A 14,244-nucleotide genomic window follows, 5' to 3' on the forward strand; every position below is an offset into this window, starting at 1 on the left:
ACAAATTGCCTTTTTGTGATGGGAGAAGAGAAATTCTTCCACATCTGGTCATTTCATTGGAACTGTGTAAAAAGCATGTTTGGAATTTGGCTCAGCAACTTACAATTCTGGTGAAATTGTTGGGACTTAAGCACTTATTTACATGTCTTATTGACTAGGGGACTCTTTCCTGCTTATTATGAAGGAGAAATTGAAATTAAGATAAATTTTGCATTGCAGTAAATGAATTAACTTTTCTAATTCAGCCACAGCTATGCATTACTGTAGCTTTGAAACTTCAGCCTTGGAGTTCTAAAAGCTACTTGTTGTGCCCTCTTGGCCCAGAGATGCATGCTGCATGTCACAGCCTTTTCATTTGATACACAGGTGCACAGTGTCAGCTCAGATGAAGGTGATAGTTCTCAGATTCATCAATCAAGCAAAACAAAACTAACCAGTGGAACAAAGAAAGGAAAAGAAAGTAGGTTTGCAGAGCTCTATATACTGCATGCTTTGTACAGTTGCGTCCCATCAGGTGATAGACTTTAATGTAGACAGTGTGGGCAGACCAGTTTTTAGAGTAGAATAATGTTGTCTGTAGATGTTGAGACATGTTGAACTGTCCAGACAGCAGCTTCTCAAATACTTTGCAGCTGTGGGGAAGTCAGCCTTGCAGATGTCACACCCAGTACCTGTTCCAGCCAATAAAAATTGAACAGGATATTATACTGGGGTGGATGGACCTCAAGCTTGAGAGGCAGTGTGAAACTGATGCTATTTGCACATGCATCTTGCTTCTGTCTTAAGTACAGTTTGTGATTCTCATAGGAATTAAGGTGGAGGATGATAAAAAATGCTATGTGGGAAAAGTCAGTCTGGAATGGGATTTGAGAAGAGTGAGACACTAGGTCACTCAGAGGCACCTTGAGCAAGTGCTTTAGGCATCACAGCAGGAAACAGTAATTTGTGGGAGAATTGATGAGAGACATAGAAAAAATGTGTTGCGTACTTGTAGATAGCAAGAAAGCTGCTTAGATTTTGGAGGATGTGGGAAAAGTACATGGCTAAGAGTTCAGGGCCAAACAAGGGAAAGGGTTTGGCCTTAAACTGGTGTTGAGAAGTAACATACATATCCATTGACAGAATCTACCCAGCAGCAGAAGGAAGAACATCTGATGGAAATTGGACAGACTGGCTATGCTGGTGTAGAGAGTGCAGGATGCAGAAGAAGGAGTATGCTACTGCAGGGTGTTGATTGTGGCAAGTCCGGTGAGCTGGATGACACATGTGATGTGAGGCCTTCCAACAATGCACCCCTAAAAGCTGACTGCAAAGAAAGTAGCAGGCAGCCAAAACAAGATGCACTTTGTGAGGAGTCTGATAGTGATGGGATGCTTTCCAAAAATGCTAATGAAGAAAGTATTTATGTACTGGATGCCACAAAAGAAGGAAATGTGGGTCGTTTTCTAAATGTAAGTACTAAGTTGCATGGTTCTCTTTGTTGCCTCTGCAAATACATCATTTACTTATTTAAGCTTTTTTACATAGAGTTTTTTACATAAACAGTGTGAGTGATGGGCCCATGACAAGAGAGACACATGTGATACTCCCTGCTATCACAGGTGGTTGGGGTCACACTGGCTGTTCAATTGCCAAGTACCTCCAGCTAAGACAAATAGTTCATAGACACATCTGCAGGTACACTGCAAATAATTTATTTCTCTTCATTGGCATGACTGTCTTACAGCAAAACCCTTGAATATGTTTAAATTGTTCTTCCTTGCAGAGGTAATTTGGTGTTAATATTAGCAGTGCATCTTGCAGAAACCTTCCTTCTGTTCCCGTGAGCATACATATGTTCCTACATGCACCTGAGCGACCTTTCACATGCTGTACTTGGATGTAATCCATTGCTTGCTCCCTAGCACTACTGCCCTGGCAATGGCATTGGGTGATAAACTTTCCATGTAGGCTTGGGAGGGGAAGGAAGAAACTACTTCTACTGGTGACAGATATCTGACACAAAATAGTTTTTTTCAGCCAACGATACGGTTGGACTGTTTCTAATTCGTATTTTCTGTTTTACAGCACAGCTGTTGCCCAAACCTCTTTGCACAAAGTGTGTTTGTAGAAACTCACAACAAAAGTTTTCCATGGGTGGCATTCTTCACAAACAGGTGAATTTCTGGAAGTTTAATGTTATTCATTCAAGGCACCAGAAGGAAAAAAACACTGCTCACTTATTAGAGCATAATTACACTGAGGGGTGGGGCAGACGCTCAGATCAAAAAGGAAAACCTGTCTTATAGGTGACTTCTTATTGTGCACTAAAGGCAGAAGAAATACAGTGATTGATTATCATTAACGAGTTTTGCTTCAGTTTTGCACTGAAATGCTAAGTAGGGAGGGTTAATTTTGACGTTTCCACTTCAGTGATAATCTTCTTCAGTAGAAAAATAGGTTTAACTCAGCATGGTCATTCAGAAAGCCAAGATCCACTCATCCCACTGTTGTGTCTTAAGGAATGGCCACCAGATCTGCATTGCATAGGGCAGGATTGAGCCCCACAGGATATTAAGGTTGAGACACTTTGTGGGCCAGACAAACTGGCTTGAGTCCTTTTCCTCAGAGCTGTCAACACAAGCAGGACTTTATGTAGCCCAGTATGTCCTGGGGATGTGACAATAGGATATTCAGAGGTGAAAATTTGTTCTGAAAGTGAGAGATGCAGGTATTTCCTTAGTGTCTAACAGAGAGGTACAGAGAGCTGGTGCCAGCAAGACACAGTATGGCAGCAGCTCAACCCAGGAGAGGAAAGATTAATTGTATGAATGAAGTTGGCTGACATGCATGCCAGCAGTAGTACTAGGTGAGAACAGAACAGAGAGGAGAGACTTTGTGCTGACAAACCAGTTCCACGGAACACTGATCTTCTGTGAAGCCTTGCAACTCTGCTCCATACTGACATAGATGCTATGGACTGCACTGGGAAGTCTCCAAGAACTGTGAAGACAATGTCTTGAAATACATCCAAAAAAGAATTTTGTTTTAGCTAGAGTCTTTCTTGCTCAGGTACTTGGTAGAGAAGTGTAGTGAGGACTGAGGCCACTGGAGAGAGATAATAGTGACCAGCAGACACTTAGGGGAGATTGTTGAAGGAGAGTTCCCTTCATTGGTTCTTCCATTTTCTGGGCATCACCCTTTTACATCTTTACATCTTTTCTAAATTAAGGACTTCATCTGCATCATTGAGCTTAATTGTGTGCCTTCCATGAACTTGCCCAGTCACCTTTTTATTTGTTTTACATGTCTGGCCTCCAGACCATCTCAAGTCAGCAAGTCCCAGGCTGCAATTACATGCTGTATGGAAAGTCCTCATTGTTTGTTGTCAGTCAGCTGCCTAGTAATTCACTGGATGTCCCCTATACCATATCTAGTGAGAAACATCAGAGAATTACTCTCTTCTTCACAATATTCATATTTTATTATATTTTCCATCACTTGTCCCTCAGCATCATAGTCTCAGGTATTTAGTTTGGCATTCATTTTGGACAATGAATTTCCTACCTTAGACATTTCTTCTATTTTACTACCAGAGCTGCTGGTTCCTGAAGAGCATGTGTTTAATTCTGAGTTTTGGCTTTGTGCACATAGTGCAATTGCATTAAAAAGTAGCCTGTCAGACAAAAGATAACAGGCTTCAACAATATATCTAGAGCTCTGTTCGAATTTCAATGATGCACTGTACATAGGAAAAATAACAAAACTGTGTTATTCATTTAGATATATCACGTGGTTTTCCCTTTTTATTTTTTTTTGGGGGGGTGGTTTGGGTTTTTGTTTTGGTGTTTTTTGTTTGTTGTTTTGGTTTGGATTTTTCATTTTGTTTGCTTTGGTTTTGTTGTGGGCTTTTTATTTGATTTTTGTTTCTCAGAATTTCCCTCTAAATAAGAGCACATTGTTTAGATTCCAACTCTTATTTGCAATTCCATAGCAATTTGTGTAGCCAAAGGAGCAGGAGTGTGTCAACGACTCCTTGTATGCCTTGTTTCCTTCCCAACAAGCTGGCTGTGTGATGCTCCCTGCCCCCTACAATTTTTGGGTTTGTGTGTCAGTGGTGACAAATTGTTAGCACTGTACTGTTCTGCTTAGTTCAAGCAAATTGACTATTTTATTTCTTAGACATGTGAAAGCTGGAACCGAACTCACATGGGATTATGGTTATGAAGCTGGAAGCATGCCAGAGACAGAGATTTCCTGTCACTGTGGAGTTCAGAAGTGCAGGAAAAAAACCTTATAGGCAAAGCTTTCCTACTGTCAATACATCTTGTACCTGGGATTTATATGCTGGAAGGGATGACTACTCAGCAAACAGCCCTCAAGTCTGTGGTGCTAATTGCTTTCAACTAAAATGCCTTTCACCTGATGATTTTTTAAATTTACATTTAAATGTCACTTTAGTAGTTTACAGAATTTGAACTGTTTGTCCAAAGAACAAGCATCAGACTTTTCCGAGGTAATTTCTGTTCTCCTGGTCTTCCTCCTCTTTAATCCACAAGCAAAGTTCATAGTGCACTGGAAGAATTTGTGCTCCATGCCATCTGCAGCAGAGACATGACTGATGAGAGCAGCAGTTCCTTGGTGCTTTCTGTGTCCCTCCACAGTGCAGAGTTAGCGAAACTCAGGTTTTTGAAATTCATTATGGATGCAAGACTGCCTGTCTGGGCACTGGGAATTGTTTAAATACACCTAAGCCTGTTGCATCCAGTGGGACAAATAGCCCTGGACAGAGACAGCATTAAACAACAGTTCTGCAGAACTGTGTTTCTGCTACAAAATGAGCTGGACAAGTCCTGCTGCAGCAGGAGCAAAATGACTGGGTTTTGTTGGATTGCACCCCTCTCCACATTTGTGACACACAGAGAAATCCTTGAGAAATCCAGTGTGCCTCATCTCAGTGCCATATTGTGTATGGGGCAGGTTGGCCACAGAATTCCTTACCACATGGTTTGTGGGTAAGAAAGAAACAAGCTACACTAGGAGACCTGGAGTGCAGATGCAGGAGGTGTCTCTGAAATGGAGCAAGGGATGGATGTGCACGTGCATGGCTTCTGAATATGTTGGAGCCTTGGACAAGCAAGGAGGTGGCACGGGTGAGCAATTTAGACATTTGAAGAACCACTGCCAAAGGTTTCAAAAAAAGTGTTTTTATTAAAAATGTTGTAAAAGTAAGACTTAACATAATTTGATAGCAAAGTATACTCTGTAACTGCGGAGGATATGATAATGATTTAAAGTTACTAATTCAAAATCTAGTGGCACTGTAGTACAAGACTGTGTGTGACATTGGTCACTTAACAGAAACCTGCAGTTTATCAGGTGTGTCTGAGCCTGGAGGAGTAACACTGAGAGCATCCCAGCTCACAGGGAAATCACTGCCATACAGCCAGCTGATTAGCATGTGGGCTAGAAAAAAGGCTCTCTCAGGCTGTCATTTATGGAATAAAGTGGTTAGCTTGAGGTCAAACTACCTTTGTTGGAGAATGTAAACATGACAGTCTTGTACCTGCACTTTTCTTTGTTCCTTGATAAATGAGTCTTGGAAGAACCACCCCATTATTCATGTGTTATTTACATGGTCAGTATCCCAGATTCCAAGTTCCATATGCCTCAGTGCTCACCATGTCACTCTGCTCCTTTAGGGATTTTCAGAGAAATGGTTGGAACAAATGGAGGTCTTGGCCTGTCATGTTCAAGCCTATACTGCTAAGTGAAAGAGAAGCTGGAACTAGTTCTCAGCCCTGAGGCCAAGAGGCAGTGGATGTCTCGTGCACACATGGCTTAGGGTTCTGTTGTAATTGGGTTGTATCTGTGCTGTGTAATTGTGGACAAACATGGTTTCTGTGGCCTTAAGTGGGTTTTTTTTTTTTAGTTTACTTTGGACGCTTCAAGCTTAAAAATAATGGAGTTATACTGCAACAGAGGATGCTCTTGGATTTTTCAAATTTCATAATGCATAAGGAGTTTCAGCCTTTTAAAAGTGGACCTTTCACAGAGATAACAGACCTGTGAACCATTCTGCTTACAGTGAAACAGATATTCTCTCCCTCAGCTGTTTGAGAGTTTGACACACCCAGCAAGCAAACCTCTCCTCAGCTTTGGTCCCTGTCATCGCAGTCTGGGTTTGTGTGGGCTTTCACCACCCATCTTCCGGGATAAATGCTGTATCCCAGTGTTGGTGCAGTACCTCTTCAGAAGGTCAAAGCCATCCACTCTTGCCCTGATCAGCCCCTCTGTCACTGCAGCCCCTGTGTGAGCTGAAGACAGCACTCAGCTGAATTGCTTTTTGCTTCATTGAAGATCTGTCTCTACTCAGAGGGAATATGCCTTGGGATATCGTCTTTCAGTATTAACCAGAGCCATGGCAAAGTGTATGACAAAACCCACAGGTAACCCAGGAGTGGTATTAGCCTTTTAAACAAATGAAAATGCAGAAAAATTGTTTATGTGCTTGACTTGAATGTGGAAAAGAAGATGGGAATGTTTTTAAAGCATCTGGGGGAGGGGTGGGGGGTACATTTTATTGCTGTTGATTATATATTCCAGATCAGTGGTAGGAATTAATGATAACTGGGCTGGTGAGGAAGAGCCCTGTTTCTTAATGCAGGAAAGCAGACCTGATGATTCAAAAGAGGGAGCACTTACTTGATCCATGTAGTGTGAAACTATGGGAGGGAGAGCCTGCTGTGAGTGTAGATGTCACAGAAGGCATGTGTATGAGACAGGGCTTTTTGGCTAGCTGCATTTATCAGGTCTGTCTCCAGGCTGGTGCTTCTTCATTGTTCTCCTCCAGACCAGAGATCATAACTATCCATGAGCAAAATCACTTTACAAGGTGTGATTTCTGTCTGCTTTTGTAGTATTACTAGAACATGTTCTGCTGAGGGTGTCCTGCAAGTATCCTCTGCAGGTAATGCTCACCTGAGCTCTCTGCTCTGCTGGCCGACTGTTCCTCTGCCTGTCACAGCTCACAGATGGGGATATTTCTGAGCACAGCCCCTCGTGTCACCCGTTCTGAGCAGTGTGTAGAAGCACTGAGTACAAGCACTGATGGAAAAACAGGTGAAGATATTCCAAGTACTCAAAAGCACCTGTGGAATGACACATTTGGGACTTCTCATCAGCCTGTCGGGGGCGTCATAAATGAAGAGTGCCTGATGGGGAATTAGTTGCATTGAGATGTGAATCGCAGCTCTTACAGTGACCCAGATAGTTCCTATAGAGAGACAGTAGGGATGTGAGGATGTATAAGGGCTCCATGATAATAAATATTAGCACCCAAGACAAATACAAATGCAGAGACAGCTGAAGATCACTTACAGTATAAGTATAAAAGAAATGGGACTGGAGCATATTAACTGACTTCCTTTTTTTGCCAAAAAAGCACTGAGCATTAATTTTCATCTCTTTCACAGAACTACATGGCTTGATAGAGCAGCAGTTTGGAGGAAGAGCTCGCAAGGTTTTTGCACTTGATTTTCCTCCACAGAGAATTTTTCCTGTGTTGAACAGACTTCACTTAGGAAGATTTTACTAGTTTAAGATTTATGCACCTGTGGGTGCTTGCATCATGTTGACTACTTTGAGTATAATCTAGGTAATAGATCTGGGAATTGGAATTGTATAGCTGTATTTAGCTAATAGATATAATCTAATTGCAAGCCTAGACACGGGTTGATTTTAGCTCCAATATGCTGCATCTGGGCAGGTGCAAAGGAATTTGGGAAACCAACTGGAATGATGCCAGCAGTGCTGAAAAGCCAAAGCTGGCCTAGCTGGTAAAGAGAACTGATCTTAAAAGCTCCATGTTGTGTTTGGTGTAGCCTCTTGATGAACCAGAATATGCCTGTTAATGTGGCTGATGAGCTTCCTGGAGGAGGTTCAACAATACCAAGTGCCAGGTCCTGTACTTGGGTCACAACAAACCCAGGCATCCCTATAAGCTGGGGAAGAGTGTCTGGAAGGATGCCCAGCAGAAAAGGACCAGGGAGCATTGGTCGACAGCAGCTAAACGTGAGTGTGCCCAGGTGGCCAAAAAGGCCAATGGCATCCTGGCCTGTGTGAGAAACAAAGCCCACTCCTCCAAATTTTGAGACTTTAATAAGGGATAATAAGGGACAGATCAAGAAAGCAAAAGTAACAGCACAACTGTGTGTGCGGCAACAGCCAAAAGCACACCCAAATCTGTAGCAAGCAGTCCTTGATACTGTTGCATTACTTCGCCAAATGACTTTGCACGTTTTTCGGGGCCTGTTTACCACAGCTCCACCTCAGGTTGTCACAGCATTGCCTAAGTCCACAGCTACAGTCTCCAAGGGTCCATCAGAGAGGCAGTCTGGGGTGGTCTTCTGATGCCACTCTAGATTTGGTATTCTCCTCTTAAGGTATTTTGTTCTCTGCCTTTGCTATCTTGGTGTTTCAAATAACCATGTAGTTGTTGGCTTTCACTAATTATGTATTGGCTTTTGCAAATTACTAAAGTGGATGCTGTGTTGTGCGTTACAACGTTAACTTTTGCAGAAGTAGCTGTAGTTGTGAAATAATTATTCTTTTTTTTTTTTGTAACTGACAATAATGAGAATAACTCAGATATATTTGTGAAATAGCTGATGTTGATTTGAAGTACTTGTGAAAATAGCTAAAACCATCTGCATGGTCAGATAATATTTAAGGAGCAGGTGGGATGAGGAACCCTGCTACTTTAACCATCAGTAACTCTCACCTGCTGAAACCACAAAATAGGGGGTCATTGTGGGGAAGTGACCCATAAAATGAAATCCACGATTACTGCACCTACTCTAAATAAAAAGGTAGGTTGGGGTCAAACCAAGCTAAAGAATTCCCAGAACATGTAAACGAGTTCAAATAATTGTTCGAACATGTGTAATCTTTATGAATATGTATTTGACCAATGCAATAGAAAAAGTATATAAGAAGAGTTACTGTGGTTAGCTGATGTGCCTCTGGCCTTAGCCAAGCACCCAATGCTGTTGTTGATTTTCCCCTTTTATCCCTTATTAAACTTCTAAAAATTTTGAAATGTGGGGTTGATTTCTCACACCTGCATCAGCAATAGTGTGGCCAGCAGGATGAGGACAGTGGTTGTACCCCTGTACTTGACCCTGGTGAGGCCACACCTCAAATCCTGTGTTCAGTTTTGGGCCCCTAAAATCAGGGAGGAGGGTGCTCAGAGAAGGGCAGTAGAGCTGGGGAAAGGTCAGGAGCACCCGTCCTGTGCGGAGCTGCGGAGCAAGCTGGGGGTGTTCAGTCTGGAGAAAAGGAGGCTCCCGGGTGCTCCTACCCCTCTATAGAATTGCCTGAAAGGGAGGCGTAGCCAGGACGGGGTCGGCATCTTCCTCCCAGCAACAAGTGGCAAGAAGCTCCATCCGGGGAGGCTTAGCTTGGACAGCAGTTCTGTGATTCTGTGAAAAGTGAGCACGGGGCTAGGGAGGGATGTAGGCTATCGCCTTTCCCATGGTGAAAGCCCTCGGGAAATGGCTGCCCGACGGCGGCCCGCGGCAGTGCCCGGCACGGGTCTCGAACCCGGGCACCGGGGCGGAGAGCCCGGCACGCCCGGGGAGGCCCGGCCACGCCTCCTATATCACGTGGCGGGCGCCTTCCCGCCAGCCACACGTGGGCCGCAGCCAATCAGCGCCGTGCGGGTGTGCGGGGCGGAGCATCGGCCGGCGCCACCGCGCATGCTCCGTGCCCCGGCCGGGCGCGCTCGCTTCCGCGCGGGAGAGTTGAGGGCGGGGGAGGGGGCGGCAGGAGTGACGGCTCGCGCGGGCCGCGCTGCGCCGCGAGCGGGCGGTAAGTGCCACCGCGGGCACGCGGGCGGGGGGAGCGCGGAGCCTCCTCTGCGCCGGTCCCGCACCCCCCTCCCCGCAGTGCCCGTGGGTGGACCCTGCCGGGGTCGGGTGAGCGGAGGGCCCTGAGGGGGCACCGGGACCCCCGTGAGGCGGCACCGGGACCCCCGTGAGGGGGCACCGGGACCCCCGTGAGGCGGCACCGGGACCCTCGTGAGGCGGCACCGGGACCCTCGTGAGGCGGCACCGGGACCCCCGTGAGGCGGCACCGGGACCCCCGTGAGGCGGCACCGGGACCCCCGTGAGGCGGCACCGGGACCCCCGTGAGGCGGCACCGGGGGCCCCGTGGTGGGCGCCGGCACGGGCTCCCAGAAAAGCTGCGGGTGCCTGGTCTCTGGCGGCGTTCAGGGCCGGGCTGCATGGAGCTCTGAGCAGCCCGGTCTAGCGAAAGGTGCCTTGCTCGCGGCGGGGGCTGGAACGAGATGCTCTCGAGTGAGGGGCCACCAGAAAGACAGCTTTGTTTGTTCGTTCTTCTTCCTTGCGAAACCTGGATGTGCCTGTTCTGTAATAACGTAGGGAGGAGAATGAGGAACTGAGTGTCAGTCGTGTTTAGTTGTGAAATTTCCACCCGTGCTTCTTTCCCTAGAAAGTACAAATGAGGGACACAGAGTGTGGGCTGACAGGTGTGTGATTTCTTTCTTCCTACTTCCATAGATGCAATCCTGCACTGCTCTGAAAGGAAGAGGAGAGCAGAGCAGGAGCTGGGGCAGTGGGTTTCAATAGCGTGCTGGAATTCAGGGGACTTGGGTTCTTTTCCTTACTTCCTATGGGTATACTAAGAGATTCTGTGTGTGAGCCTCCTCCTGTGTAAAATATGGATATTTACATACAAGAATGCTTTCAGAACTGGGTCTGGAGAGCAAATACTTAGACAAACTGGTAATATTTCAGCAGAATTACTGAATTTCAAAGTGACATAAGCCCTGAACTCTTGCCAGCACTGTTCTTCCTTTTTACTTTCTGTTTCATTTCTGGATTCCTTCCCTTTAGTCACTGTTGTGGAAACATAAAGAACCAAAACCAGCAGCCCTCCTTCTAGGAAATGGCACAGGTACAGGTGTGACTGCTCTTTCAGCTGCTGCTCTGCCTCCGTTTTGCAGCATTATTTGACCTGTCATGAGCAGAGGGCAGCAGAAGGGCCCCCAAATCTTACAGCTGAATTAGGTCCCCTGGATTCCCTGTGGTGGTGACAGTGAAAGTGAAGGGCTGCAAAAGGACTTTGGGACAGCAAGGAATTGACTGTAAAACAGCAGGTGAAAATTCAGCATTGATAATTGGAAGATGATGGATGTGGCAGAGAAACAACCATGACACTGATGCACTCCCTACTTAATCTGATGCCATTTAAGAAAGAGATCTGGAGACCTGTAATACTGGCCTGGTTGACAGGGTGGTATTGGGTCATTGTTTGGACTCAATGATCTCAGAGGTCTTTCCCAACCTAATTGATTCTGTGACAAGTATGTGACTCTCACTGAAAGGCGTCTTTTCTGGGAGGGCCAAGAGGACAAACCTGTGGATCTGTCCCTATGATTTCTGTTTTGAATTCTCCCCCTCCAGCTAGGTACAAATCAGGGTACTTTTGTACCTTCCATTGTTTGTAGTCACATTGCACAGAATGCCCCGGAGGTGCAGTTGGAGCAAAATATTTCCTGTTAGACAAAGGAAAGAACAAGGCCACAGGGCTCCCAAGCTGCCTCACATTCCTCTCCAGACCCGTGGCAGCACAAACCACCAGCCCTCCACCCAGTTTTGTCTGCTCTGATCACCGTGGACCCTATTGCTTGTTGAGCTTCATGTTTTTTTCACTGCTTTATGCTTCCAACAGTAGTTCTCTGGAATTGTCAGCTCTGCACTCAAGCAGGCTAAAATATGATTGAAATAATCAGAATTATTAAGGAGAAAAGGAAAATACAGAGTGATGTTAGGACTTCGTAAATGGTAACCACCCATCCTTTTGGAGGTGGTATGCTCCTCTTAAAGTATAGCCAGAAGACTATAGAGGAGGGATGGAGAAATGACAGACGGGAGAACAACTGCAGACCAGCTTCTGTACAAAGAAGAGCTAAATAGTTTCAGATTCTTCGACTTTACAAAGAGAGAGCAGGAGAAATAGCAACAGAGCAATGCTGTCATGAATGCTACTGAAAGAATGGAACAAGGATTTTGTGCCTTTTCAGACAGATCCAAGTGTTTCAAATGGAATCCCTGAGTGGCAGGCTTAAGCCTGCAAAAGCAAGGTATTGCTCAGATGAAATGTAACTAAACTGTGAAACTGGAAACTTGCCTTTAGCCACTCCCTTCTTGCATAGGAGCAGCCAGCCAGCCCCGTTTAGCTCTGTATCCTCTTCCTGGTAGTACTCTGTAAGCAGACAGCTCAGGAAGAGCACAGGCTCCTGTGGGGGATATGTCAGGTTTGCACGGCCAGGTTTGGGTGGTGAGGGGGCTGCAGGGGTGGCTTCAATGAGAAGCTGCTGGAAGCTTTCCCTGTGTCCAGCAGAGCCAATGCCAGCCAGCTCCCAGACTGACCCTCTGCTGGCCAAAGCCAAGCCCAGCAGGAATGATAGTAAGGCCTCTGTGGTAACATATTTAAGAAGGAAAGAAAAAAAGTTAATGGGCAGATATTATTGTGGGCAGAGAGGAGTGGAGCGGGAATATGTGAGAGGAGCAACTCTGCAGACACCAAGGTCAGTGGAGAAGGAGGGTCAGGAGGTGCTCCAGGTGCCAGAGCTGGGATTCCCCTGCAGCCCCTGGTGCAGACCATGGTGATGCAGGATGTGCCCCTGCAGCCCAGGGAGGTCCATGGGATTCAGAGATCCACCCCCAGCCTGTGGAGGAGGTGGGTGCCTGAGAGGAGGCTGTGACCCCGTGGGAGGCCCATGCTGGAACAGGATCCTGGCAGGGACTTGCAGACCCATGGAGAGGGAGCCCACTCTGAAGTAGGCTGTGCCTGAAGGACTTCACTCCATGGGAGAGTGATCTATGTTGGAGCAGTTCGTGGAGAACTGTTCTTCATGGGATGGACTCACAGAGAAGTTTGTGGCAGACTGTCTATTGGGAGGGATCCCATACTGGAGCAGGGGAAGGACTCTCCTTGAGTGTGGTGGGAACAATGAGTGATGGACTGACCATAACCTCCAATCTCCATCTCCCTGTGCCTCTTAGGGGAAGGAGGTAGAGTTTCGAAAGAAGGGAGGTATTGGTATTACCAATATTGAGGACAGGAAGTGCCCTGGCTTGTCTGGCCCATGCAGCTGAACCAAATAGTGGCAACTGTGGTGTTTCACCCAGAGACACTTCTGGCTAGCTGGATGTTGCAGCTGGGAGCGTAGAGACAAGTCCAGGCATGCCGGAGCTCCGGTGGCAGTGGGATGGAGCTTCCGCTCGCAGAGGGTCTGCTCCTCAGGTTTCCCACTGTTGGAGAGGCTTTTAAGGCAATAGTGAAGGAAAGGAGTCAGTTCTGATGGAGAGTTTTAATCCAGAGCTTTTATTCTGGCCCGCAGGCTCTGAATCCAGCAACTGCTTCAACAGAACTCTGGGCCTTCGTGGTTGCTTTCCCTTTTATCCGGGGGAGGAGCGAAGGGATAGGGACCCCGCCAACCAGGTAGGGGAGGGTCTCAAGGGACAAAGGAACCTGGATGGCCCAATGTCCCCCGGGGGTAGAGGGCATCTTTTGAATCTGCTCAATCACCCAAAGCCCTTTTGGAATTCCAGGAGTGACCGACAATGTTGAGCAGGGGTCAGGGTAGGGAAAGGAGGAGTGATTGACACACCTGGGAGGAAATCTTCAGGGGAGAAACCTGGGGTTTGGGGGTAAACCATGAAATTACACTGCAACAGGGAGAGGTGAGGGCAAGGTGGTTTTAAAATTCATTATACTTCTCATTATCCTGCTCTGATTTTGTTAGTAATAAATTCAGCTCATGATCCCCAAACTGAGTCTGCTTTGCCTGTGATGGTATTTGGTGAGGGATTGCTCCCACCTCCTTAACCCATGAACTCTTTGTTATATTTTTCTCTCCCCATCCAGCTGTGGAGGGGAGTGGTTGAGTGGCTCAGGGGAGTTCCTGGCATCCAGCCAGGGCCTTCCAACCACAGGGGAACAGGATACAGGGCTAAATAGGGGCTGTAGGTGCAGGCTGGCTGCTTCTGCACAGAGGAATGGCCAAGAGCTGGACTTCACTGCTTCAGCATTCCTAGAAAGGTGCTGGAGTCACCCTAAGGTTGACCGTGATTAAATGGCTTCTGTCCTCCATAAGCACCAGGATTTCTCTGGAGCCTGTAAAGAACACCAGGGACTGCAGACTCCACGTTTAGCCCCTTCCTTAAAAAATTCCTA

General features: G+C 46.5%; 2 protein-coding genes across 6 annotated transcripts in view; both read left to right on the forward strand.

Annotated features, from left to right (window-relative positions):
- SETDB2 (SET domain bifurcated histone lysine methyltransferase 2) overlaps nucleotides 1-9,079 on the forward strand; it is a 21,885-nt gene extending 12,806 nt beyond the window's left edge. For 2 of the 3 annotated variants that reach the window (XM_077781407.1, XM_077781408.1), the window contains exons 11-14: nucleotides 367-460; nucleotides 1,123-1,451; nucleotides 2,068-2,156; nucleotides 4,162-9,079. In XM_077781407.1, the coding sequence (XP_077637533.1) occupies nucleotides 367-460; nucleotides 1,123-1,451; nucleotides 2,068-2,156; nucleotides 4,162-4,279 (630 nt within the window). In that variant the 3' untranslated portion in view covers nucleotides 4,280-9,079. The remainder of the gene's footprint in view (nucleotides 1-366; nucleotides 461-1,122; nucleotides 1,452-2,067; nucleotides 2,157-4,161) is intronic. The other variant, XR_013339480.1, reaches the window with a different exon arrangement.
- PHF11 (PHD finger protein 11) overlaps nucleotides 6,317-14,244 on the forward strand; it is a 27,783-nt gene continuing 19,855 nt past the window's right edge. The window contains exon 1 of one of the 3 annotated variants that reach the window (XM_077781410.1): nucleotides 6,317-6,428. The gene's annotated coding sequence lies outside the window, so the exon portion shown is untranslated. Of the gene's footprint in view, nucleotides 6,429-9,739; nucleotides 9,850-14,244 lie in introns of those variants that run through there. The other 2 variants (XM_021528472.3, XM_077781411.1) reach the window with 2 other exon arrangements.

This window comes from Lonchura striata, chromosome 2 (genome assembly GCF_046129695.1).
Source record: "Lonchura striata isolate bLonStr1 chromosome 2, bLonStr1.mat, whole genome shotgun sequence".
Taxonomy (NCBI): Eukaryota; Metazoa; Chordata; class Aves; order Passeriformes; family Estrildidae; genus Lonchura; species Lonchura striata.